This window comes from Branchiostoma belcheri, unplaced genomic scaffold (assembly GCF_001625305.1).
Source record: "Branchiostoma belcheri isolate BF01 breed outbred unplaced genomic scaffold, Haploidv18h27 scaffold59, whole genome shotgun sequence".
In the NCBI taxonomy this organism is placed as follows: domain Eukaryota; kingdom Metazoa; phylum Chordata; class Leptocardii; order Amphioxiformes; family Branchiostomatidae; genus Branchiostoma; species Branchiostoma belcheri.
The window spans coordinates 705,864-733,700 of NW_017804231.1; the positions used below are offsets into that span (position 1 = coordinate 705,864).

The window sequence follows — 27,837 nt, forward strand, 5'->3', positions numbered from 1 at the left end:
GAATTGAGTTTCACTTTTTCTTTATTTCCACCAATTCACACTGACATACCTTTATAAACTGGTTACACATGAACTTCTACATGCAGCATGAAATGTCTGTTACAGCATAAAAATGAGGGTCTATTAAAATACAACCTTTGTTACTAGTGTAAGAAGCTGTTGTGTATATTGAAAGAAAAATATGAACTAAAGCGCCAAAATGGATTAGATCAAATCTTCGTGCATGATATGCATAATAAAAGCAAGGAGTGTAAAAGGCACACAGTGCATCACGGGTATAATTCAAGATGGCGTCTTGCGGGACAGGTAAGTTTTTACAACATTCCGTTTAGCTAGAAAACATTTGGATTTAGCAGTAAAAGCCTAAGTTACAGAATACGTTTGTTTAGCTAGAACTTCCACTGTTCATTAGCACTTAGTTTGCTGATAATGTGGTTGAGTAGAACTGAATTTTAAACTCCTTTATTATTTACCATGCTGAACAGCTAGTTTTATTATATCATATCTTACACCATTAAAGTATATGAGCGGTATCTTACATTGTATACCATTGGAAAAGACGAGTATAAGGACAAGACAACTTCAACTTTATATTCTCTATATTACAAGACATGTAAATATGTGAATGACAAGCAGAATCAGCCTTGACCTTTCTTTCATCCAAAGAAGGCACATTTTTACTAAAACTTTTAAGTTGGTGACAACAGGGCTTTGCATCAAAATCGTATCAAAGATAAGCAAATCTATACAAACCAAAAACTTCTACCTCTTACATATTATACAACCGCGCCTTGAGTATAATATATTATGTATCTCATACATGTAGTTATACTACTTTATTTTAATTTTAATACTACTTCATAACAATAAGTACCGTAAAACAATTCATATTCCTAGTGCAGCTAGGCAAACCTTCCATCAACAAATATTAAGATATCTGTTCTATTATCTATATTACAACTTAATAGCAAGGAGAAGTTGAATGTATCCAATGATAGCTTTATATTGTGTCTGTTAACGGCATCTCTTCATCATGTTTTGTTGTGACATGTACTTAACCCGGTGGGCTAAAAATGTGCAAGAAAGGTAACGTTAGTTGTTATTAATGTCATATGTCATATAATATGTCATTATATGACACGATCGATATCGATGACGTAATATGCGAAGTAGCCAATCATGAAGATCGCAAAGCACACTGGGAACCAGACGCGGGCGGCGTAGTCGTGACGTAATGCCTTCTCCTTGGGCGTCAGAGTCTTACAGCAGCCACGCCCTTCTGTCTCAGAAATGTCCAAGACCTGTTGAATGAGAATTGAAGATGAAGATTAAAAATCTGGATCTGTATAGCCGGTATAGAGGCAGTAAATGTCAATATACTGATCAAGAATATTTTTGTTTTGCCCCCCTGAATTGCATTGAATGAAAGAATTATCTCTAATACCTTTGATGTTGTCGATGAAAAATAAACTACACCCAAATTACATCTAACGTCAAAGGACTGTTAGAAAAATTTGAGAAAAGTAGCATATATATTTACCTTTGTGACCTTGGAAGTCTGCCTGATGTAGTAGTGGACCACGCCGTACTCGATCAGAGACACGAAGACGAACCACTGACAGGCGAACAGCCACACGTCAATGGCACGGATGTACGACACCTCCGGAAACCACTCAACTTTCGTGGTCTGCAAAATGAAAAAAAAAACTTCAGATAGGAAAGAATGGTGCAAGTAGTATATGACGCGCTGAATATATCTTTCTAAACGGCAGGAGGATCATGAACCTCGTCCGATGGCCGCTGCTCGTTGTTGAAGAATACGGTGGAGAGGAGTATGAGTCACATTGAATGAGTCACTTTCATATGGATGTGGAACTTTGAGTCATACCTGTGTGAGCATGGTGAGTACCGTCACCACGTTCAGGGACACCCTGGCGGTAACAACCTCAGGGTTGACCCAGAAGGATGTCCAGCTCATGATCACAGTGGTCAGGGTCGGTCCGTAGGTCTGGATCAGGTGGAAGTTGAACCGCCTGGCGAGGGCGAAGCGGACCTGCCCCGATGTCAAACTTCCGAATCGCGCCGCTTGCTTCATAGCTTCAGCTGATCATTGTGCAAGGGAACATACAACAATCACAGCGTCGATTTCTTTTCAAAGTAGGCATTTTCGTCTTCGAGGTCGACTTGTACGAATCGCTATGCCTTACGTGACTTATGCGATCGACATTATCTGCATTTTCTCACAGTATACTATCTTGATTTGCTTTACATACGTTTTGATAGTATTAACTTTCTGATCATAATCCGACAGTTTGGTTTGGCATCCAGGCATAGGTGTTGAGAACCAATGCTGCAACGAATGCATTTGGTACACAGCATTTAAGATTTCTTTTAGAAATACAGGTATACAAATCCATTATTGGTACTGACATAAATGAAACAGTTACCATCGCAGGTGATTTCAGCCCCTCCAGATGTACAGTTTCCGTAGTAGTTGCACTTCTCGCACGTGGCAGTCCCCAGTTTGTCTGCACTGATGCAGTCGTGCGACAGGCACTCATCCTCCATGGACAAGAAGTCACAAGACAAAGCTGCGTAGAGACAGCTTCTACCTGGAAACACATATCCAACCAGTGAAGAGCTAAAAATAAGAAGAAGTTAGAATACCTTGCAATGTATGACATCCATTGGTGGTGTCCATATTCTGAACACTGAAGTTGCCATCATTATGAAGATGGACAGCTTTCTTCTTCACAACCCCTTGTTTTGTCCATCATGTTCATCACGGCAATTATGACTGGTTCACTGTCCAACTGTCCAGCTGGGTGTTACTGGTCACTGTGCACTGTGCACTGGAGCTAGATGTTGCTCAGTGAACCAGTGCATTCAGGTGAGGTGTTACACATTGAACCAGTCATAATTGCCCTAAAGACTGTAATTGAAAGTCAAACCTCCGAACTTGTTTTGTGATGAAGTGTTTGTGAATAAAGAATTTTGCTACTCAATCATTCACCAACCAGATGAAATTATTTACGAATTATGAAGATTTTATAAACCTTGTAACATTATACTGATATAACGTCAAAGAGAACATGAAAATAATGAACACATTGTTAGATGAAGACTGGTTAGATATGCTCACCACGTTCGATGTACGAGTGGACATAAGAAAAGGCGTGAGCTTTGACAAGCTGGAACTGCGCGTTGACGCCAGACGATCTCACAACAACCGGATGCTTGTTTTCATCGAACCACTCGGTCTTCGGTCCCCACAGAAAACGGGCGTCCCCTATAAAATGCAGTTAGAAGATAGATATGTCCATCAAACATAATTATTATCTTTTTACCGCTTTATCGTTATACTTTTGGTTGAAACAAAGCCCACGATTCTAACTAAAAACTAGTCATTATTATGTAATTGATAAACATACATATTTCAATGACCAGGGCACAGTTCTGAACGTCCAACGGATAGGCTCCTAACACCATGTGGCACTTAGACGTCAGCCGGTGTCTGCAAATTAGAATCGATATTATGTAAAACAAAACATACAAAAGACAGGATCAACCGTTGTTATCTTCCATGGAAATGAAGAAGTAAAATGATAATAATAATAATAATAATAATAATAATAATAATAATAATAATAATAATAATAATAATAATAATAATAATAATAATAATAATAATAATAATAATAATAATAATAATAATAATAATAATAATAATAATAATAATAATATGATAACAACAGTAATATTTATAATAATAATATGATAACAACAACAGTAATAATAATAATGATGATAGGTAGCAACACACTTTTGGAAGACGGTAACTGTCCCGTCCCACCGTCCGTAAAGGAACGGTTCTGCGGAAGTCACGTCTTCTGCCAGGCTAAATTCTAGATTCGGCTTCCAGATGGTTAGGTTCTGTCCCAGGTAGTCGCGCGGTACCCAGATCTGGTCGGGACGCTGTTCCGCGAGGCTTGAATTGGTGAGGCGCTCGTCCACCCAATCACAGTGTAGGTAGAACTCTATGTCATATTTCTTAAGGAGAAACAAGGTTTTAGATTCTTTTATGTTTTATTTATTTGCACTTGCTTAGTGAACGCAATTTACAAAACATATATTACAACAGAAACGTAAACGTGGTAGGGTACGCGAACAAGTAAATGAAACAATGGAATAAATTAAAAGAAGCCAGTTTGGCAATGAGGAAATATAGAAATGAAGCTATATAGTGACTCAGTGATCAAACAAACAGCTCAGTGGAAAGCAGTCCCAGCCTTTTATTACAGCTGTGTGGTCCATTAGACTTTGCAAGTAATGCCTAGGACCTTCACATGATAGTATCATTAAATATTCATAAATCTTCTATACTTATAGATAGCCACTTCATGATAAAGAACAGCCCCCCCACACACACACACAAAGGCAGCTTCGATAATTCTTTTCGTTTGCTTTTTTTTAATCTAAGCCATATGACCCTAATCATATATTGTTCTTGGCGTACTTGTACTTGACAACTTGTTGCTGTGTATGTCTGTTATTCCTGGATGTTGCAGTGTATTGTTTTCATCTGGTTCGAAAAGTGCCAAGGAGACTCTTGAATATCTTACCATCAGTCGCTCCGAAAATTGACCCAGGTCCAAAATGTAGATGCCACAGTTGACGGTTGGGTCGTCTTTAACATAAATACATATTTTGTATCATTATATCTTTGTACAATGTAAATGTACTCATGTATCCTATATAGTCCTCTGTGCTCTATTGAAATTTGCTTCGATGACCTTACGTTGACATCAACCACCACTATCATCCTTGGTACCAAGAAAGGGCATTAATAATACATTGGTAACATTGCTTCTATTATTTCATGTATTGAATTTTGTTTTCACATTTTAAACTTATGCTGTACATTACGTTGAAGTTCACATTTGATACAGCTGGATAAAACGTGGCACAATGCTATACAACTTAACACAATACATTGTAGACTTCGAAACCAGACATGTTTTCGTTGCTCATCCAACTGTAACGCTATTGGTCATTGTTCACTGAAGCCTAATGGACAAATAGTCAGAGTGCATATTGCAAAGAATGAGGATTTTGCGCTGGTATTTTGTGCCGTCAATGTCAATATAGCTGAAGCTTTATTTCGTTGGCTGAATCTCAATCGAAATGTCTGTCTGTTTGGAATAATACAGAGTAAAATAGGACAGCGTTACCTGGATCGACTTCAGCATTATAACCCAATGGTAAGGCACCATAGATTGTCATCTCCTCGTAGGTGCTGAAACATAGAGTTAATATTTATGTTTTAAAACTATATTAAGTTTTTAATGTCAGACGAAAAGCAAGACAGTCAAGTATCATGCGCCGGCGATGGTAGGAAAGGCGGGAAAAATAAGGGCTTGTAATGTATACATGTACATGTAAATACCTGTCAGATACGACACACATGATATATGTATCCATATCCTATTCCACATGTTGTTCCCGTCAACTCTTCTAATTGTTCCCTGCCATTCCATGTTTGAAGTGTACTGCATGGCTTGTAGCATTAAGTCTCGCATTGGAAGTATTATTGATTTGTAACACATTGAAATATCCCATTCGCCATAAATACCCCATTTGCAAAAATAAGTTCAAGTAAATGTTTTTTACATCAGCGCATTCCAAATTCTTTTCTCCTGGTTGGTCACGGCATTGTTACGGTCATTGAGTACATATATTGACTTGACGTTTTAAAGAATTAGCCATACCAGGCCTCCCTACGGGGATATATGGATCGTAGAATTCGAAAAAAAAAAAGATACAATTTAGCCAAATATGGAGAATGATTGGTCAGGAGAGTCAGTCCAAGGAAGGGTTGATTTCCACCACCGAAGGCTATACTCCTTTGGATAATTATTTTCCCTTTGGCTACATTTTACTGCTTACGTTGTTAATCTGGTGGAGACTATCCAAAAATTGGAAACACGACTCGCCGTGCAAATTATGAACTCCATGTTCAGACAGCTATAAAAATATGTTGAACTACCACACAATACGCCACAACCAATAAAATAAAATAAATGGATGGCATGTTTTACGGGTTCCTAGGCAGAGCGATGCGATGATGCAAGAACAAAAATAAGGCAAAATTTTTGCCATTAAAACGAAGATGTACCAACCATGCAACCAACCAAATAAACAAATTCCTGTCTTGAATCACAATTTCATGACATGATGTAAAACATGGCAACATGAAATTCAAAGACATTGTGCGTAAAATCCATTGACTTCGACCTGTATCCAACATATGGTCAAATAGCCTCTACCAGACTTCGCGAAAAGACTGGAAAGAGTGGAAAATGACCAGATAGACTGATGCTACGGACTACGACAACAGTATGGGGTGGCAAACTATTCGATTTTCGAAGCCTGGTATAGGCTAATATAAAACCACAAATTCAAAATAGATTGTGAGATGATAATTTATCCTCTGTAAATAAATCAGGTTTCCTGTTGTGTCCGTCTTCACTGACAGCAAGTTTCAAGACATACATGTAGTATGGGAAATGGCGACCGGGACAAGTCACAACATTTACATATACAGTCATGCTACCGATAAAATTTGATCATGATCGCAACCTATGCTACGAAACTAGTAAAAATAGCATAATCCTTCAAGATGTCAAATTTATACTGGATAAGTACGAACCTAAAGGACTTTTAAAGTATGTATGGTTAGGAAACGTCAGTGCCATACATGTATAACCTTCCTCATGAAATACGGCAACCTTCCTCATGTTAGTGCACTCTTCACACACTCACCTGTTGGGTGCAGGTGTCGTACCATTGAAGTCACCGCTCGCCACAGAGACGACAGTAAAGAACAAGAAAAATATCCAAGGGGTTCGGAGGGAAAAGCTGCAAAACATTGTGTGTCCGTACTTCAAGAAGAAAATAGTTAATTTGGCAAATGGATCCGAAGTATCCTTGAGCTAAGCCCCTATTCACAGGACTCGCATATTGCTTGTCTCATGAATAATTAATCAGCCTTCCCATAATTGTACCCCGTTTGGGGTGAACACAATGACTATGACTCGACTAAAATCATCAGTGCGATGACGTTGAAAAGCTACGTTGCCATAGCAACGGTTCGACCTAGAGGTTGCTCAACGCGTGATCACGTGAACAGATGGTCATGAGACTCCCGATCTCTCCCGATGGTACCATGACGGCACTAGATCGGTATTTCAACTTTGAAATCAATTTAAAATCCCTTTATTATTATTTCAGACGTATCAAAGAGGTTCATGCTGGATTTCTGGAAATCAATGCCTCTTTCAATGTTTGTTGAGTGAATTGCCGCCACTACATGTATCTCTCATTCAAGTCTTGGACAAAACATTGACTAAAAAAACATATTCAGTGCTAAACATGATGTTGTTGCTTTGAGAATAGTATTGAATACTACGGCAATCAATGCTACGTATGGTAGAATAACTACAAACGCTCCAAATACTGTTGAAAAGGTATATTTCTAAAGCTATTGAGTTTTAAAATGTGCTCAAAGCGAAACCAAACATGTTACACTCTAGGACGGCATTGTATGGCATGCTTTACTGCATGATTTGGATTATTTCAATCTCTTTAAATACATTCATGTCAGCCTTGTACAGATTATTTAGTTTCTTTACTAAGCATCTGAAATCTTCACAAACATACATCGAAGGCACTAAGCGACTTCAGCTCTTTGTGACAGATGTCCACGTCAGCAACTAGGTTTAGAAGCTACAACACTCTCCATTGTAAACTAGTCTAAACTAGCCAACTACAGTTAACTCTGGATAATAGGAAGGTGGTGCACTCTTTTTATCATATAATATCTCTCTTGTCAACATTATTTACTTTGCTTCTTGTATGTGGCGTTGCCGGAATGAGTTGTATGCAGCTTATCATTTTTTAAAGCAAACATCATCAAAAAAGCACATTTTACAGACGTTAAGTTAAGGTTAATAGTAATTATCCATATTCATCCAAATTATATATAAAAACAGATCCATTAAAGTCATCTTCCTTTAAAACATTCCAATCTTCATATGGCCCCGGTAGAGTACTTGACCCAATCGATGACGTAATATGCGAAGTAGCCAATCATGAAGAGCGCGAAGCACACTGGGAACCAGACGCGGGCGGCGTAGTCGTGACGTAATGCCTTCTCCTTGGGTGTCAGAGTCTTACAGCAGCCACGCCCTTCTGTCTCAGAAACGTCAGATACCTGTTGAATAAGGATTGTGACGGTGTATGGGTGAATATTGACTAGATTAACTATCTCTATAGGTTGCCGCTAAATGAATAAAATGCCATCCCTGCAATGTCTGACAGGCCGAAAGAAATGGAAAATGGAAAAAAAACGAAAACTAATTCAACAGTTATATGATGGTATCAGACTAGAATAATATATATTAATGTTGCAAAAATAGTTGCGATTTTAATGAAATAGCACAAAGGAAATAACAACCCAATTCATTTGTCTGGACCACAAATCCCCTTGTTAACAGTACATCTGTACAGCGATGTGTTTTTAGAATGCAATTTTATCAAGATTTCCAAACACAGCTTCTAAAAGATTTAAGAAGTAGAAAATGCATATACATACATCATTAGCTTTGTACGTTGCCTTGGAAGCCTGCCTGATGTAGTAGTGGACCACGCCGTACTCGATCAGAGACACGAAGACGAACCACTGACAGGCGAACAGCCACACGTCAATGGCACGGATGTATGACACCTCCGGAAACGACTCGACTTTCCTGGTCTGCAAAAACGGGAGTAAAGAAAATGTCAAAAAAAAATAACAATGGAAGAAGTTGCTGCCGGGAAATGACAGCTGGCACAAATCACGCAATATCTTCTTGAAAAAAAACTATCACTGAACACCCAGAAAGGCATCCACAAGTCCATAAAAAGCGGGATGTTTTCTGAAATATTATGATCTAATGGTATGGAAACTCATATATACAGAAAACAACGGGCACCATCTATCTCGCGAATAGTAGCAGACGACATGCCAAACTGCATACGAATGCAGCAAAGGGACCGTGAGTTACAGTTGCAAATGTACGGACACAACCACCGGTCTATGGCCTCCTTCACGGAGTATTACTATCTTCTTCTAGATATAGAACTTTTGAGTCAAACCTGTGGAAACATAGTACGAGTACAGTCAGTCTAAAAACATGGTCCAGTGGACCCCAAAATGCGTGGACTCCAAATTTACGTTGATTTTCAAAACCAATGGTGGAATCTTCTAGATGCAGAAGTTGGAGTCATACCTGTGTGAGCATGGTGAGTACAGTCACCACGTTCAGGGACACCCTGGCGGGAACCACCTCAGGGTTGACCCAGAAGGACGTCCAGCTCATGATCACAGTGGTCAGGGTCGGTCCGTAGGTCTGGATCAGGTGGAAGTTGAACCGCCTGACGAGAGCGAAACGAACCTGCCCCGATGTGAAGGTGCTTGGGCTCCTAGCTTGTTTCACTGCTTCAGCTAAAAATACAATATCAGTAATTTGCTTCATGTAAAGAAGGACAGTGGAGAACTAGTGTGTAGTGTTGGATTACAATTGTCAAGCTACATGGTTGTACCAAATTGCATTAACTGGCACACAAATTCAAACTGTACTCTTTTTAAAATTTGAAATGGCCCAAAATGTCAGAAAATCTAGACAAACATGGAGATATACCCCAATTTGTTGAGAATGCCTGAATCTACATGTGTGCCATATTTGGTGCTTATCGACAAATTTAAACCATTTTGCAGTTCTGCTTCTTGATGAACGTTTACCAGCTGAAGCTCTTTTAGTTTATGTGTTATAATAATATTATTTTCCAATGACGTAAAACCTGAAAGGAAGAATGTACATGTGGCAATAATATTGATTTTTTGTCATCAAAATAAGTACATGTTTCACGAAAGCTTCCGCCCCTGAGGCTTCTCCAAATATTAAGCAGTTACCCACCATCACAGGTGATGTCAGCCCCTCCAGATGTACAGTTTCCGTAGTAGTTACACTTCTCACACGTGGCAGTTCCCAGTCTGTCTGCACTGATGCAGTCGTGCGACAGGCACTCCTCTTCCAGTGCCCCGAAGTCACAGGTTGATACTGCGTACACACAGTTTTTACCTGGGCAAACATATCCATGTGGTGATTGCAGTGAGCAAGGAAAACGTTGAATTACCAGTACGAGATGTTTGTATACATCCAAATGAAGATGCAAAATTTTGATGGCGAGTATGTTTATGAAGCCCCCACACATACTAGGTGAATATGGCCTAACACAGGCTGCCGAACGTTAACTCCCCCAAATATGGTTTATGTTTTTGGTTTATAGGTCGGTTGGTGGTAGGCTGTGCCAGCAGCCGAATGTTTCAAAATGTTTAATTAAAACATTGGACGGGAGGTTTCAATTCGTATCAAAAGGTAGAGTACATGTGTGGGTATGGCACAAATCTGGTGAGACTGCTCCCGAACGTCAGCCAGCCTTGGTTGGTTGGTGTTTGTGGAAAAAGAGGCCTTAAGCACAGTGATATTACAGCGTACTTCTCACGAGGAAAGAACACCTTGTAACACTCACCGCGTTCCGAGTGTGAGTTGACGTAGGAAAAGGCGTGGACCTTGACAAGCCGGAACTGCGCGTTGATGCCAGACGATCTCACAACAACCGGAGGTTTGTCCTCGTCCAAATACCACCCTGTCCTCGGACCCCAGACAAGATGGCCCCCTTCGACTGCAACCCAAGATTGAAAACTTAGTTTTAGCATGTTTTACGTAAATAGGTTTCATCAGGATTGCAAAAAAAATGTTCCTATCAATTATTAACAATAATTGGTTTATTGAACGGAAATAGTACATGCTAAAACTACATTGCAGACAACCAATAAAGTTTGCTGAATTGTGTGATCTTAGGCTATACAGATAAAAAATAGTAACAAATACAATTATAAAGCAGCATAGTCGTCATGTAAAATACCTCAATCATTCGGTCTGATTGCTGATTCAGTCCAAAATTCCAGTGAGGCAATTTTCTTGAGTTGGAGAACAGTTTAATTCTAATTATGGATTTCAAAGCTGTGTTGTCAGATATGGAATCGAACTATTTATGTACCTGTCCGATCTGGTAAATGGAATGCCAAGCTGGTTGTATCAATGTAAACCTCTATTGATATATTCAATGTGTATGCATCCATATATCATATTATCTAAGAAAGTCAAACTTAATTTCATTGCCATCGTAGACGTACGTACGTAGATCCATGCTTAGAGCGCAGTTTTGAACATCCAGTGGATATGCTTCCAACTGCATGCGACACTTGGACGTCAGCGTGTATCTGTAACATACGATTACATACACTTGAATTGGAAACCAAACAGAAACTGATGAAACTTTATAATTTGGAAGGGAGAAACAGAGCAGACACAGAAGAAGAAGCGGGGTATGTACGTATGTTTTCCCTCTGCGTGGGAAGTTAAACACAATAAGAAAAGTGGAGATAATCAACTATAGTGAACCTTACCCCCGCAAAACAATCAAGGGAAATAACAGAACTTTGCAAGCATTGTCACAACATACCTCACGAACATAGTAACCGTCCCGTCCCACCGCCCGTGCAGGTAGTCACCGCTGGTCTCTACATCCTTCGCCATGTTGAACTGTACGGTTGGAGTCCAGATGTTCACAGGTTTGCCCACGTCATCTTCCGGAAGCCATTCCTGGTGAGGCCGCTCTAGCATCAGGCTTGCCTTGGCCAGGCGGCGGTCCACCCAGTCACAATGTAGGTAGAACTCGATCTCGTATTTCTAAAGATGTTTGTGAGAAACAATAGACTTTTTGTTGCTACTTTCATTTTATTATGTTTACCAAAGTTTTCATGTTTCTTCTTCCGTTCCAAACACTGACCTGGTCAATGACCTGAACCAGACCGTCTGTCACCATGGTAACTGGTGTCGGGTTACATAATGTTGCAATTTTATGGCAGGAGGGATTTATACTCCTGTCATATATGTGAATGTGTTTGAGTAAGAATTGACAGAGCAGACCATTTATATGTGGAGGTAAACATTATACATTTGCTTTGAAAATGTTACCTTTCTAGTTTTATTTAAGTTACATTTTATTTACGTTCCCTTATATGTAATAGGTTAATGGGGTAATGCTTTAAAGGTATCAGTAAAGCGTGTCGTTGATTATGAGCAAGTTCCTTACCATCTCTCGCTCGGAAAAATGCCCCAGGTCCAAGATGTAGATGCCACAATTAACCGCATCATCAGCTGTAGAATGAGGATAAGGACATTTTGATATGTGTAGTCTCCATATACTCTGCTACATCCTATTTGTTGATAGCTTGTTTGATTCGGGATTACAATGCATAGTCACTAGCACACCGTATCTGTGGCATACTAGTATACAGTAATTCATTTCATGTTCATGGTAGCAAAAATCCACGGTTTGAGAAAAATGGAGGCATCCACGGAACTATATGATATGTTAACGGTGCCGGTAGGTGCAGGTAAAAGAAAGTCTGCGAATTATTTATGAATGGTAATGATAAATAGGCGGTACAGAAGTGACCGCAAAACACGAACATAAAAGTACCGTGAATCAAATCAGGAATTACGGTATACGATATGTTCCGTGTGTCAGCTTATGGCTTATCGTTCTTTTCCCCGTGTGCCAGTATCTAAGACAAACTAAGCCAGCCGCAATGGCGGACGGTGTACCTTTTCGCTGTACACTACATGGGGCTGATGTGCATCTTAAACGCATTCACTGAATACTGAATCCATAGTGATGCAGTATAAGGCGATGTGACACAATACAGCAGAGTTTATATCAAGGCCCATTCGTGTGACTTAACAGACTGTGACAGCAACAGGTGAACTTTGCTCATCAGACTGTATAGTATTACACAAAAGGTTATAGTCCCTCGGGGCCTTAGTCAAATTTTCAATGTGAGCATCTCAAACAATATAGCGTTGGTCTTTCAAATGTTGTTGCTTGTGATACAATAGCGCTGTGCAGGCTGAAATTGGACCTAGACACGTTTCTCTTTATAATGCAATAGAATGGGATGAAAATATGAATCGCTTACAATGACGTTTTCAACGTAATACTGTGTATCTCAAACAATAGAGTGTTATAGTTATAGTCTTTTTTACTGTTGCTTGTGATACAATAGCGATACACAGAAATATTGGACCGGCACACGTTTATCTTTATGATACAGAATAATGGGATGAAAATGAATCACCTGGAACGATGTCCGGATTGTAGCCTCCTGGTAAGGCACCGTAAGCTGTTATGGCGGGGTAGCTACTGTAATGTAGAGTAAAGGAAAATACCTTAGCATTCCGAATTCCGAACATGATATTAAAACTACGAGTCAGTGACCAAATTCTGCATATATATGCAGAAACGGGCAAACATAACCGGATTTGGTAAGGCATAATATAACTGAAATAGCAATTAAAACAAAATGCATCTTGTACTTGATAGGCTGCACGCTATTGAATGCGACATTTAGAACAATCCTCTTAGACCAAAACAGAGTGATTCTCATGACAACCACTAATGACCACACAATAGTGAAATAATGTGAATATCTTCAGTTGCTTTAAAGAGAGAGAAGAAATCATTACAACTTAGATGAGATAGAATGCAGTACCTAACATTTTTTTTAGTTGCAATTGTACACACATGTTTCTTCTAACTCTTTCCACAACTTATTTTAATTCACCTACCTGTTGGATTCAGTAGTTGTTCCGTTCAAGTTGCCGCTCGCCACATGTATGACACAGTGTAACAGCCCAAACACCAAGCATGATATACGAGACATTGTGTGTCCGTGCTAGGTGTGCGAAAGCTATATCACGTCCTTGGTATCGTTTCTATAAGATTACACAATACGTCTGATGCTTTTCTCATGAATGATTTAGTAATAAACCCATCCTGACTGTCAATGTAAATTATCTTCTCAACAAATAATAAAGCATCTCAACAAATAATGAAATGTCCGTCAGACGTTTGCATTTTGAACAATGTGGGTGGAGCTATATATAAAGGGCATGTTTTGTGACACAGCTGAACCGTCTGTGTCTACGCCTGTATCGCGCTAACAACATTTTATATAAAAACATTTGTACCACGTGCACCCTAGTCCCTAACCCAGTGATCACATGAACACGTCGTGGGCTGATCGTGATAGTCCCAGTAGTACACTATATATAGATTCGTAACGCAATCAAAAGTTTTACCACTATCCCTACTACATTATTATTTCATGCGGACCAAGAAAGGTCATTTTTTGTGTTTCTGAAAATCAATGGCCTTTCTTGTGATTAGCAGGTGAATGCCCGCTACTCTTTGTAAGTTGGCGCTTGGAAATAAGATTTCATAGCCGTATAAAGAAATGAACTTTTGATAATTATGAAACATATTGCTTTCTCTCATGTTTCTTCTTCAACTTTGGGGGTCAAATAACCTGATTACATTTGCAATCTCCAAGCAGATACATGGTGGCATGCGTAGGTAATCTTCGAGCAGATATGGCTTGGCCTTCAAGCAGATACAGGGTGGGATAGATCCTGTCATCAATCCACATGTTCCAACAGCAGAAGGCATTGGAAGATTCCATTGCTGCAGGGGGGTATAGACTGTTGGAACCTTTCACATTTTTAACAGGGGTGATTTAGGAACAATCCATTCGTGTGGGAGGTGGGACAAGTCCATTTTTGGTATGGGGAATGTGATGAAGCCATTTGCTCCAAAGCAAATGTCGGCTTTCTAGTATAGGAATTAAGAGTCATTGCATGAGAAAACCAGGCAAAATCAGTGGAAGGCCGGAAGATGGGGGTCGGCCAAATCCGCTCATATTTTGTATATAGGATAGGTATGGGGAACTATCACCAGCCATATGATTAAAACCCTCCAGCTCTTTTTTGTTATGGAGTTATGGACCCCCCCATGGAGACCCTCAATAATTGGGGAATTTTTGCCTGGAAATTCCCGATATTCGGAGCGCTCTCTCCGTAGTTCTACAAAAGATATTGACATATGCTTTTAAGAGTCATTGCATGAGAAAACCAGGCAGTGGCCGGAAGATGGGGGTCGGCCAAATCCGCTCATATTTTGTATATAGGATAGGTATGGGGAACTATCACCAGCCATATGATTAAAACCCTCCAGCTTTTCTTGTTATGGAGTTATGGACCCCCCCATGGAGACCCTCAATAATTGGGGAATTTTTGCCTGGAAATTCCCGATATTCGGAGCGCTCTCTCCGTAGTTCTACAAAAGATATTGACATATGCTTTTAATTTATAGATTTCCTCATCTTTCTAGTCTCAGGAGACCAAATGTAAAGATCTGGCATTGAACTTCAAAGGGTATGCATGGGGGTTATCAGAACCATAGAAAGCACAATTTGAATTTCTTTAAATATTGGGGATTTTCAAAGGGTCATTTGTCACACTATCTGCATTTGTTTGGATTGGTTTTGCTTTTTCTAAACAGAGGAACATCTATATATCAAGAAACAATTGTCGTTTATTTGGGATCTAAATATTGGAAGTCATGGGAAGGGGCTAATTATGGGGTATTTTCATTTCTGAAAAAACACTGAATCAAGCATTTTTGCTACCCTAATGCAAAAACCATTGACTACATCGGTGTCTTTCCGAATCAGAATTATGACGGGACATGACGACTGCTAAAAAGATTGTCAAAAAGTCATATGGGCTCTGTATGGGGGTTCTGGGTATACTTGAAATTGAATTTACTGACTAATACCACGTGAATGATGCATATTGCCCCACTTTACATTCGCGGATTATTACTAACTTAAAGTTTGAGCATAAGCAAAATAGATACCGATAATCTGGGGTCTGTATGGGGGTTAATAGGACACCGTGCACTATATTTTGTTCCTTTTAAGTGTATAATTACATTATATACACATTATGACGGACATAAATGCGGCAAGTGGAACACCAATAACAAGTTGCCAACGCCATCTTTAGCCATTGCAATAAATGTTCTCCATTATAAATGTCCTGCGTGTGCTATAATAGTGGAAACAGAATTACTTTGTAAAGGCAGCTAAAAAACATGGATTTTTACCGTAGCAACTTACATGAGTTACGTTCCATCTCCATAAAATGCATTTTCTCGACCATTATACACAGTTTTGCGCTGATCTCTTTTGAGCCCACAGTCATAGCTAGATATTTTCTTCAACAGATACATGTACTTGTACATAAATCATGCAGTCTTTTAGATTAAAATACATTTGTTTTGGGCTCTCTTATATAATGGCATTAAGTTGGTACCTTACTCTAATTATACATGTAACAGTTACTATATCACTTAGTATATCCTATTACTGGTATCATTGTTGTACACAATAAAAGGTTCTGCATTGGTGTTATCATTCAAGACGTCACAAATGTTATACCATTTGATACACAGGCCACATGCATGCAGAGCTTTACCATACATATTTACAATCGTCTAAAAACAGTCATGGTATCATACAATCTACAAAATACAAATGCAATACTGTGCCAAACACAAGAGAGATTTACATGTATCTAAAACCAAGAAGTTTTTAAAAACTGTTGAAACACATAATGCTTAAAAAACAGGTTTAGTTTTGTTGTACTGGTGATACCAAGTAAAAGCTTAGCACAACCACAGTAGAAGACCACATGGATGTTGGACAGCACCTTTAAAGAACTGGAGCGGGAGTCCACTTACGACAAAATACGCAAGAACTGGGCTCAAGCCGTGACTGGTATAGCTCATGGCCCTGACTTAGCCCCACAGTCACGTGCACCTGGGGAAGAATCAGGAGTTGACATCGTGGGATTCTCTCGGGTTGTTAGTGAAGGCTGGGCAATCCGGGCAGTCAAAGGTGGCCAACGGATGTCAGACAACGTGAAGGCATATCTCACTGACATTTTCAACAAGGGTGCTAGGACGGGCCAGAAAGCCGATGCTGTACAAGTGGCACAGGAAATGCAGCATGTCAGGGGATCTGACGGGAAGCTGTTGTTTCAGCCTAGCGAGTGGCGCACAGCAAAGCAGATCACAAGCTTTTACGCTAGACTGTCAGCAGCGCAGAGACAACAGGAGAGCACAGAATCTGTGACCACTGACATGGAGGCCATAGAAGAGGAGGGCAAGTGGCAGGCACTGCGAAAGACCGTGTACACTAGTATCGACTACAGCCACCCGGTTATGTTTGAAGACATAAACCTGTGTGAACTTGCAAATACCAAAGGCCTCAAGTCATTAAAGCTGAAAGAACTAAAGTGCATAACCGACCACTTCCATCTACACGTTACAGGATCCACAGCAAGAAAAGACACTTTCATCCAGGCATTGAAGCCCATCATAGGCACATGCCCATGTGCAAACTGATTTCTTATTTTGTAGTTTTGTAGCATAATGTGTACCAAAAAGTACGAGGCATTTTTTACCCAATTTGTCAAGCTGTAGGCAAGACCAGAATCTCCTACTATGATTGTACTAACATTTTACTTGGTATCACCAGTACAACAAAACTAAGCCTGTTTTTTAAGCATTATGTGTTTCAACAGTTTTTTAAAAACTTCTTGGTTTTAGATACATGTAAATCTCTCTTGTGTTTGGCACAGTATTGCATTTGTATTTTGTAGATTGTATGATACCATGACTGTTTTTAGACGATTGTAAATATGTATGGTAAAGCTCTGCATGCATGTGGCCTGTGTATCAAATGGTATAACATTTGTGACGTCTTGAATGATAACACCAATGCAGAACCTTTTATTGTGTACAACAATGATACCAGTAATAGGATATACTAAGTGATATAGTAACTGTTACATGTATAATTAGAGTAAGGTACCAACTTAATGCCATTATATAAGAGAGCCCAAACAAATGTATTTTAATCTAAAAGACTGCATGATTAATGTACAAGTACATGTATCTGTTGAAGAAAATATCTAGCTATGACTGTGGGCTCAAAAGAGATCAGCGCAAAACTGTGTATAATGGTCGAGAAAAATGCATTTTATGGAGATGGAACGTAACTCATGTAAGTTGCTAACGGTAAAATCCATGTTTTTTTAGCTGCCTTTACAAAGTAATTCTGTTTCCACTATTATAGCACACGCAGGACATTTATAATGGAGAACATTTATTGCAATGGCTAAAGATGGCGTTGGCAACTTGTTATGGTGTTCCACTTGCCGCATTTATGTCTGTCATAATGTGTATATAATGTAATTATACACTTAAAAGGAAACAAAATATGTGCACGGTGTCCTATTAACCCCCATACAGACCCCAGATTATCGGTATCTATTTTGTCTATGCTCAAACTTTAAGTTAGTAATAATCCGCGAATGTAAAGTGGGGCAATATGCATCATTCACGTGGTATTAGTCAGTAAATTCAATTTCAAGTATTCACAGAACCCCCATACAGACCCCAGATTATCGTAATCTATTTTGTCTATACACAAACTGTAAGTTAGTAATAATCCGCTAATGTAAAGTGGGGCAATATGCATCATTCACGTGGTATTAGTCAGTAAATTCAATTTCAAGTATACCCAGAACCCCCATACAGAGCCCATATGACTTTTTTGACAATCTTTTTAGCAGTCGTCATGTCCCGTCATAATTCTGATTCGGAAAGACACCGATGTAGTCAATGGTTTTTGCATTAGGGTAGCAAAAATGCTTGATTCAGTGTTTTTTCAGAAATGAAAATACCCCATAATTAGCCCCTTCCCATGACTTCCAATATTTAGATCCCAAATAAACGACAATTGTTTCTTGATATATAGATGTTCCTCTGTTTAGAAAAAGCAAAACCAATCCAAACAAATGCAGATAGTGTGACAAATGACCCTTTGAAAATCCCCAATATTTAAAGAAATTCAAATTGTGCTTTCTATGGTTCTGATAACCCCCATGCATACCCTTTGAAGTTCAATGCCAGATCTTTACATTTGGTCTCCTGAGACTAGAAAGATGAGGAAATCTATAAATTAAAAGCATATGTCAATATCTTTTGTAGAACTACGGAGAGAGCGCTCCGAATATCGGGAATTTCCAGGCAAAAATTCCCCAATTATTGAGGGTCTCCATGGGGGGGGGGGTCCATAACTCCATAACAAAGAAAAGCTGGAGGGTTTTAATCATATGGCTGGTGATAGTTCCCCATACCTATCCTATATACAAAATATGAGCGGATTTGGCCGACCCCCATCTTCCGGCCACTGCCTGGTTTTCTCATGCAATGACTCTTAAGTATTAATACGACGCTACGTTCCTGCAGCATACTGTGGTCGGACCAGGAGTATGGGCGTCAAAAATTGTTCTAATTGTAAGAAACCTCTAAATCTCCAAGAATAATTGATAAGTGCAATCTGAAGGGTTAATCCCCAGAGACCACAATGGGCATCCCCAGTAGGGGGCGTGCCTAGGAGTTAGCTATAGGACGTGCGGGTTCTCTGTCTGGCTTTAAGTAGCTCAACCCTATCTGGTGTCTTGCACGCAAACTTCCATCTCAATCTCAAAGCTCTCGATCGTTAGCTGTTCAAGCTCTTTACCTTACTTTGAAGTTCATGCTTACTTTACTTTTTTTTCTTTACACTGTACATGCGATTCGGACATGCTTTTGAAAAAAAAGAAGAACTGACTTGACTTGATAGCACTTAAGATAATTGTTGCATTATATTACACTTCAATTGATCCGGGCCTGGCAAGGTTGTAAGCAAGAGGCTTTATTGACATTATAAAAAATGGTTATATCATTTCTAACGTTGAAACGTACCTTTATGCCTTTACATATTCATTCCTAATGAATGTCATGTGGTATGCAAGCCGTTTGCAATTTCGGACGGTTCGGATTGCAAGCAGTTGCAATTGATTGAATACTAGTACTGGTATCAATTTCAATACCATGGGTAGTTAATAGGACCTTATCTCCATCAATATACGCTGCTCATATTGAGAATTCCAATTGCACTTTATACATGGCATTAAGTCGGTTTTAGTAATATTACGTTACATATGCACAAGTAATATTATCACCACTCTCATCTTCACAATTACATGAAGTATATTGATAATATTTGCCTCATTTCTATATCATATCACGCGCGGTAGATCATCGGTAACGGTAACTGGTGTTCTAAATGCGTCTAATGTGCAGCCTCTGAATTTATTTTGGTCTTCTCATTAACACTAGCATACGGATGAAGAGCTTAATATTTTCATGTTACATAATTATACGCTTGATACGGTACTCTAGGTTGTGTTATGATACATTTTGTGTTTTGATTTCGTTCCTTTCTTATTTCACGTTACAGATAGGACCTTTTTGTTCATAGTCTTCATCAGAACTAGCTTAAATGCAGCACGTTCTTTAATCTATCATGAACAGCCAATGCATGCAGAGGAGTTGTACTAATAGTATTACTCAGAAGTACGCCCAGAGTTACAAAATACAGGTACAGATAATGTCTAGTTTGTGCAGTAGATCCCTGTAGCAATTCATTCAACCATCGCCTTAAGTCGTGTCAATTCACAAGGCACTGCCTATAGCCCGAATACATCCAAGTTCAGGGTGTACACAAATACCTTGCATACAACACGATTACTACGACTATTCAGCAGTTATCGTAATTTTGCTGGTATCTGACGTACACTCCGTAACTTATGATAAACAAGCAAAACATTACGGGGTAAGCTATACGGCAGATGCTGTCCAGTTGATCCGCGTATTCCTGACGAGTCTTCGGTGGTTTTCGCGGCAGCTGTGCATCAGAAAACGAACCCTTCCGTATGTTGTAAGTCGTCTTCTTGCACTTGGAATCGGTGGCATCGTCGAAATCGTTGAGATGTTGTTTGTCCTTGTCCTCTCGTAGCAGGGACTTGAATCCCTTCTCTCTGTTGCCGAGAAAACCATCGTCGATGGGATCAGCCTCCATTTCGGGTTGAACATCTTGGGGCTGCAGGAGTAACACATTTTACGAGAAGTTGTTACAGAAATTCACCTGCATGAATCCGTTTGTAACGTTTTTGTATATTGTTGGGTACAATTTGTATTTTTACGAAATTGTATGTTCTAATGTGTGCCCAGGGATACCTGAAAAGCAGATCAATGGATCTGAGGTATTCCCTGGTGAAATAAATAAACTTGAACTTAAACTTGTTTGATATACACAGAACCAACAGCATTTCTGACAACAATTGTTGAAAATTTGATCTCATCCATATAATCAAATCAACATGGCCTTAAGTTCATGAAGGACTATCGAAAGCTTTTGCTGGTGTATGAAGTTTGTAAACGTACTTGAGATGAGCTTGATGTGACGAGGAAGTTAACAACGGCATACTCCATCAGGGCGAAGCAGACAAAATTCTTGCACATAAACAGCCAGATGTCAATGGCACGGATGTAATCCAGGTGTGAATCAGACGACCGCATGTTCTGAAAACAAACAAACAAATCAATCAATCAATCAATCAATCAATCAATCAATCAATCAACCAACCAACCAACCAACCAACCAACCAACCAACCAACCAACCAACCAACCAACCAACCAATCAGGTTATTCATGGTTAAAGTAAGATACTGGAAGCCTTACGCATTGTTGTACAAAAAGAGATCAGCTCTACAGTTATCGAATTCTTCAACACATATCGATGAATCAATTACATACTCAGGGTTTGCAAATTAAATTTTATCACATAATGGAAATGCATATTTAGTTAGACGTGAATAAAATACTTTGCCACAAAGTTTGTACATGTACCATGGCTTCTTTGTGCCATGCATAAATGACTAACACATGACAGCTTTTACTTAAAGATTTTGTGTATTACTAGGTATAAGAAAGTATGATTTGACAAAAAGAAAATCGAAAGGAACGGAAAGAAGTGCTCTCGATCCAGTTTTAGCTCACTGAAGAGCTATTCTCCCACTGGTTGTAACATAGAAAACAAACGCTATGTACAGTATTTACAGGAATAGAAATCTGTGTATCAATTATGTAGATCTGAATTCTGTTCAAGTCACCCACCACTGATAGCATTGTGAGGACGGTAGTCACACCGAGCCCAGTCCTGGCTGGAGCCGAGCGAGCGTCAAGCCAGAACGATATCCATGCCAAGAACACGATCACCGAGGCCGGGGCGTAGGCGTTGATGAAGCCGTGCTCCACGTGTCGTCTTAGGAGGAGCTTAAACTCCAAAGTAGTAGAAGACAACAGGTTCCTTGTGGACAGACCTGCAGGTTATATGATTGAAGTTCTTTATTACAAGTTCATGCCCAAATCACTTAAAACATGCAAGCAAACATGTCTAAGATCCTAGCCTGGTGTCCGTTGGCGGGGAGCATACTTAAGCTGGACACCAGGCTATAAGGGCCATGCGCGTGTGGTTTAATTAACACCATTTATGCTACATTTCTGTATGCTGTATTTTGGTTCAATGAAAATTGAACATGAAGTCCAAGAACATGTAGGAAGGATACAGGTAGGAATGTGGTCAATTGCAAGTATGTACTTTTAAGCGTATTTTTAAATCTGTCATTGTTGTAAAACACGCAATTCAGCCTGCGGCTGCCATGTGTTTTTTGACGAATAAACCTTTCATTCATTCATACGCATGTATTTACTCGCCCCTTGATGTATTATCAAAACACTCCTTGAATGTCTGTGGTGCACACCGCCCGCCGAAGTGGTTACATTTGATGCACTCGTGCCTGTGTAGGTTGTCGGCGTCTGAACACTTCATCCGTGAGCAGGCATCCGAGCCTTGGTAGTCACACCTCCCCCGCTGGTAAACACAAACCTTACCTGAAACAGAAAGAGTGCTAGCATTCGTAACATTAGAGAAGAGTAGAAGTATTGCTATTAGAGGAGAAGTATTGTTATATGTTATATATAACAGCAAAAGAAAATAACACTCAGCAAAATAACAATCAAGTAAATAGGGAGCTAATCCATGAATAAGTAAAATGGTTTCAATTACTTGGATCAAAGTAAGATCCCACGTAGCTGGTGTAGTTGATAGCGTCAATCAGGAAGTTTGACCGTACAGTCGACATCAGTGTTGCCACTACAGAACTGTTGGGAAGCCAGTACATCGGCTGGTCCCACCTCACCTTCACCCCTCCATCTGCAGAACACAAACATTGGATTCCTGAATAAAAATTAAACTGTTCTCCAACTCAAAAAGAACTCCCTCGGCGGGATTTCCAGCAAATGTTGTAGAAACGTTATGTTTCCTGACGTGTGACGTCAACACGCTGGGTCAGGGCCAACCAGCTTTCTCTCAACCGGGACGGGGGGCGGCACCGACTTTATACGAACTTTTACCCAGTGCTGACATCACACGTCCGAAAAAAAATTATGTGTCTACAGCACCTGGGCCAGATAGCTGATGAAGACAGAGAGAGATTCGGTCGAAAATTGCGGCGATTTACCTAGTTGGAAATCAGTTTTCCTTATGCAAGTTGAACTCTGGTGAACTTTCATGCTAATCGGATTCCATACTTCATGTTTTTCAAACACTAAGACCTTGCTGGAGAAAGCTTGGAGACAGAGTCAATCAATTGTTCACATGTGTTACGATGATCCAAGGACTACGCGATGCAGTGGCATTGTTTATATTATTATCAAGTTATCTTTGGAGTCACTTACAAAACAATACTGGCACAGCACAACACTGCAGGTCGTGGGGGTAGTTACGGAGATCCATTTTGCACGCTTGCTGTAGAACTAACCTACATCGTGAATACACGTAGATATACATCAACATGAACACATATATACAGATACAAATACAGCATGATATAACTACAACACTTGAGAAACGAGCATTTGACAAAATACATACTTCTTTGTGGACTGATGGAAGTTGCGTGAGGCAGGAATTTTGAACATGCTTTTACTATCAGACTGTCACATTGTATCATAATTTCACGAATTGGTAGTGATCATAATACAATGTTAAAATTTATTACGGTGGATCCAAGACAAAGCGTACATACAGACGTCTTTATCGACGTTGCAAAACGCATACTACATACGTTTGGGCCAAAATCACACTTCCATCGTAGAGAAGCACTGGAGGAAAGAAATCCGAACGTTTTTGATATTCATAGGAGAGCACGGATGTTTTGATGGTAGGTCTCCAAATGTCCCCCAAGATGTAGCTGGAACCAGTGCTATTCTCCGGTCTGGCTTCCAGCAACCTTGTATCCCTCCATTGGCAAGCCAAGACGAAATTGATGTAAAATGCCTTAAAAACAAAATAAAACCATGTTTTGTTTACTCGAGGCCGATCCAGAAAGCCCATCATTTAACTTTCACAAATCTCTATCCAAATTGGCAGTTATACACGTTAATGGCTAACAAAACATGACATTGCACAGCCATGAACTATAAGTATGATTGATATGTTTAGCATCTTGTAATACGACTGTGGCTTACCGTGTCTCTGAACATTTGATACCGTGTCAGTGTGTCAAGTCTGAGAATGATGACGCTGCATTTCATGTCAACCTGACCATCTGTGGCAAACACAACATAAGATCAATCGTAAGATGCAAAAATGCTATAACATGAATGTGCCCCCAACTTCCAATATGCACCAAAACAAAATTAAAAACACCAACCAACAAAACAAAAGGAACAGGATAAAGTTCTAGGATTTTAGGTGTAGTTGCCAACACTATGCCATTTTTTTCATTGTATTGGATCCTGTTACCATGGGTTCGTTTCTCAAGTAATCGTACGCCTTAAAGCTGTGTTTGGCTTAAATATTTTCACGATTTACCCTAATCTGAAAAAAGATGTTCCCCAACGTAGCTCATTTTCATAATAAAATTTCTCTGTAAGAAAAATATTAAATCTTTCAGACAAAGAGTTGAATTGATGACTCAAGAGTTGAGTTGATTGAATTCAATATCAACCAATCTGTAACGACGTTACGCGACAGTATTTCAACATGTCAATTAAGTCGTCTCATTAATCATTTATGATATCTTGTAGAAATTGTATCTTTCCCGAATCCGTGCAGTATGAACCCCGGGATGAGATTAGCAACCCATTAAGCAATTATCAGTACTTATGTTGGAGATTATTGATTTTGGGATGCCAGAAAACCAAGAATGGGTTCATATTACATAGCGCTAGCCTCTACGTATTGTTGATCACACTTAAACCATATATATATATATATATATATATATATATATATATATATATATATATAAAATGCAGCCAGCAGGTCATTTAAGATTTTATGAATAAACAAATGCAAGCAAATAATTTATTCTATGTAGTATATATAGATCTTGCAACCGGGTTCTATCAGACGTTTCGATTTCAGTATCAATGGTAACTTTTAATCTTATAGTATTGGGAAAGGCCAAAGATAAACCTCAAGGTTTCCGGCCCTCCCATGCATGTCTACTTAACTTAAATTGTTGTATTTCATTTTAAAAATAAAACAAACTATCCAGGGATTAGTGAAATTAAAGAAAAGGAAAAGTTAATGTTCAAATAATATGGAAGAAAATAATAACATAGCATTCTATACTATTCTGAAATACAGTTACTTTATATTTCTTACTCTCTGTTGGTGGGGGATCACGATGGCTGTAGTTCTTTGGTACCACGACAGAAGTACTGATGTACGGCATGTCACTGAAGGTTGGGGTGTCTGTTCCATTTGAAACCCTGAGGGGCAAAAGAAAGATGTATATTTTCAAGGTCATGAGGAAAATTTTTGCAATATAATCTATATTTAGATTAAGTTTGATATTGGGTCTTGTATATTTTATTTTGTGATAGGCAGGATGGAGGTGCAAGCACTGGGCCAATGTATTTGAGCATCCCATGACTTAAGAACATTGGTATACATTGGTAGAAAGCATAAAGGTGGTTCTAGATTGCACTGCCTCCATTATATTTTAGCAAATGAAATAGTACATAGTACATAGAGAATGAACAAAATTCTACATCATCTCCTGTATGAGTCACCAACAATAAATGCTACAAACCTATCATAAAATGTAGATTGAGTTCCCATAGAACTAAAAGGATAGAAGTCATTTCTTGCATCAAAAACTTGAAAGATTTCTATTTTTCAATTAGCAACCCACATTGTTATAATATGGTAAAAGTAATATTAATGTTAGTCTTGCGGAAAGGAAATGCGATGTGTTTCCATGGATGGACTAGCACATTGTGTACACTTTCTGACAACCAGGCCTAGGCTCTTTCATAATAACAAACTTACACCGATGAATAAGACAGTGTATGAGTGCAAACTTACTGGTCATTGTCAGGAGAGCTTCCGTCTTGGGAAAATACCATTGGTACAGCCAACATGAATATCAGTAGAGCTTCCATCGCCATCTTTGTCGTGAATGGACGACACAACTGAAGACTCGATGTCCTCTCTTTCAGCGAAAAATGACGGCTGTTCATTGAGTTGGCATGTGTTTCTATCTTGAAGCGTTTGTCACCATATCGAGATTCGATCTCAGCAGCCATCTGACAACTATCGCATTCCACCACAGTTATTAACGGTATGACATTACTGTATAACGTTTAGTAACACTACACAGACTGCATGTCTGCTGTACTCTGTCCTATATCAGACCATGATCAATATCAAACCGGTTTCTGTCACCATAATGACATTGTAGACTACATTAACACCACGCAACAGCCATGATACGTACATGTCTGGATGTGGTGTTTCTATAATCAAGTTTTCTTTCTCGTAGAAGTCATTATAGGTATCAAGAAGATACTATAGGTAAAAAAATGCGATTCAACGGACATAACTGCACAATTTTCCCTTTCTTAAAGTTTTAATTGCCGATTTTCATCATTATCAATGCCGATTACGATCTTACGATCAGTCCGAGGTGCTTCTAATGTCATCATTTATATTCCCCAAATGCAGATTTTACACTCTCAAAACTTGGAAGTGAACAATGGTGTTCATGAAATTATTGTATATCAACAGGGGAAATAAAACAAATATGCCTGTAAAATAATAGTATGTCAAAATGTTTTAAATCTGTCTTCGTTGTCGTTGTCGGTTTGATGTAAATGTTTTGTAGATTGAGTTGCATGATTTGAATATCTTTGAAATCGCTTGGTTACAAGTAACTGTCGAACCATTATGTAACCTCGATCCTGTAATCATTTTGGGGGGGGGGGGGCAATTGGATACAGGCGGCCGATACAGACTCCCGTTGCCCCACAGAATCTACTTGGAGACAAGTTGACCTGTCAGCTGCCTCTCTGGAACGTTCTTCTTCCAAACAACACAGCTGTGCATAGACGTACAAAATTGCCCTTACATTAACCTGTTATCGTTTTACCGGAGCATCTTGCATTATTGAAGAGAATCTCTTCCCTTTGGAGACGGACCAGATAAGAACAATCAAGTTAGTAAGGCGTGTCTGATACCTTGTGTGACATCTGTTGACATAAGGAGTGGGAAGATAAGATGATCAGCGATGCACCACAAGACCTTTATCTTGTAATTTCATTTACTCAGTGTGAGTCATCTGCTCAAATTCTTACTCCATTAGCGTTACTTATAGCTTCACACTTGTCAATGACCACTTGGCATCTTGGGATGCCTATACCTAGTACCTGTATTCGACTATTCCATTTAAGACACCCAAAGTGTGACAGTGGTTAACGGTTCAAGGTGACAGTGGTGCCACACTAATGGTCTGGCATAT

General features: G+C 39.2%; 3 protein-coding genes across 3 annotated transcripts; all 3 read right to left on the reverse strand.

Moving 5' to 3' along the window:
- Positions 1 to 1,130: 1,130 nt before the first annotated feature.
- On the reverse strand, positions 1,131 to 6,929 carry LOC109481952 (glycine receptor subunit alpha-2-like). The gene is made up of 6 exons (XM_019784569.1): positions 6,823 to 6,929; positions 5,232 to 5,296; positions 2,448 to 2,612; positions 1,889 to 2,103; positions 1,541 to 1,687; positions 1,131 to 1,301 (listed from the first exon to the last, which is right to left on the reverse strand). Exons 1-6 carry the CDS (start codon positions 6,927 to 6,929, stop codon positions 1,131 to 1,133), a joined length of 870 nt encoding a protein of 289 aa, XP_019640128.1.
- Positions 6,930 to 8,089: 1,160 nt separating this feature from the next.
- On the reverse strand, positions 8,090 to 13,891 carry LOC109481953 (glycine receptor subunit alpha-3-like). Its single transcript, XM_019784570.1, has 6 exons — positions 13,797 to 13,891; positions 13,307 to 13,371; positions 10,017 to 10,181; positions 9,330 to 9,544; positions 8,654 to 8,812; positions 8,090 to 8,272 (listed from the first exon to the last, which is right to left on the reverse strand). The coding sequence occupies exons 1-6, from the start codon at positions 13,889 to 13,891 to the stop codon at positions 8,090 to 8,092; spliced, it is 882 nt and encodes a 293-aa protein (XP_019640129.1).
- Positions 13,892 to 20,718: 6,827 nt separating this feature from the next.
- LOC109481954 (glycine receptor subunit alphaZ1-like) lies at positions 20,719 to 22,729 on the reverse strand. The gene is made up of 4 exons (XM_019784571.1): positions 22,726 to 22,729; positions 22,142 to 22,347; positions 21,409 to 21,546; positions 20,719 to 21,064 (listed from the first exon to the last, which is right to left on the reverse strand). The coding sequence occupies exons 1-4, from the start codon at positions 22,727 to 22,729 to the stop codon at positions 20,723 to 20,725; spliced, it is 690 nt and encodes a 229-aa protein (XP_019640130.1). The 3' UTR covers positions 20,719 to 20,722.
- Between the last annotated feature and the right edge of the window lie 5,108 nt (positions 22,730 to 27,837).

What these genes read in the sequence shown, in the direction of transcription:
- LOC109481952 (XM_019784569.1), bottom strand. Translation starts at nt 6,929, where the DNA reads ATGTTTTGCAGCTTTTCCCTCCGAACCCCTTGGATATTTTTCTTGTTC. An exon ending in ACGACACCTGCACCCAACAG is followed by an intron (nt 5,297 to 6,822) that starts GTGAGTGTGTGA and finishes TCTATGTTTCAG; the next exon opens with CACCTACGAGGAGATGACAA. An exon ending in TACTCACCATGCTCACACAG is followed by an intron (nt 1,688 to 1,888) that starts GTATGACTCAAA and finishes TTCATTTTGCAG; the next exon opens with ACCACGAAAGTTGAGTGGTT.
- LOC109481953 (XM_019784570.1), bottom strand. Translation starts at nt 13,891, where the DNA reads ATGTCTCGTATATCATGCTTGGTGTTTGGGCTGTTACACTGTGTCATA. An exon ending in ACAACTACTGAATCCAACAG is followed by an intron (nt 13,372 to 13,796) that starts GTAGGTGAATTA and finishes TCTACATTACAG; the next exon opens with TAGCTACCCCGCCATAACAG. An exon ending in GGCTGACATCACCTGTGATG is followed by an intron (nt 9,545 to 10,016) that starts GTGGGTAACTGC and finishes TTGTATTTTTAG; the next exon opens with CTGAAGCAGTGAAACAAGCT.
- LOC109481954 (XM_019784571.1), bottom strand. An exon ending in TCCTCACAATGCTATCAGTG is followed by an intron (nt 21,547 to 22,141) that starts GTGGGTGACTTG and finishes GTTTGTTTTCAG; the next exon opens with AACATGCGGTCGTCTGATTC. An exon ending in TCACATCAAGCTCATCTCAA is followed by an intron (nt 21,065 to 21,408) that starts GTACGTTTACAA and finishes TTACTCCTGCAG; the next exon opens with CCCCAAGATGTTCAACCCGA.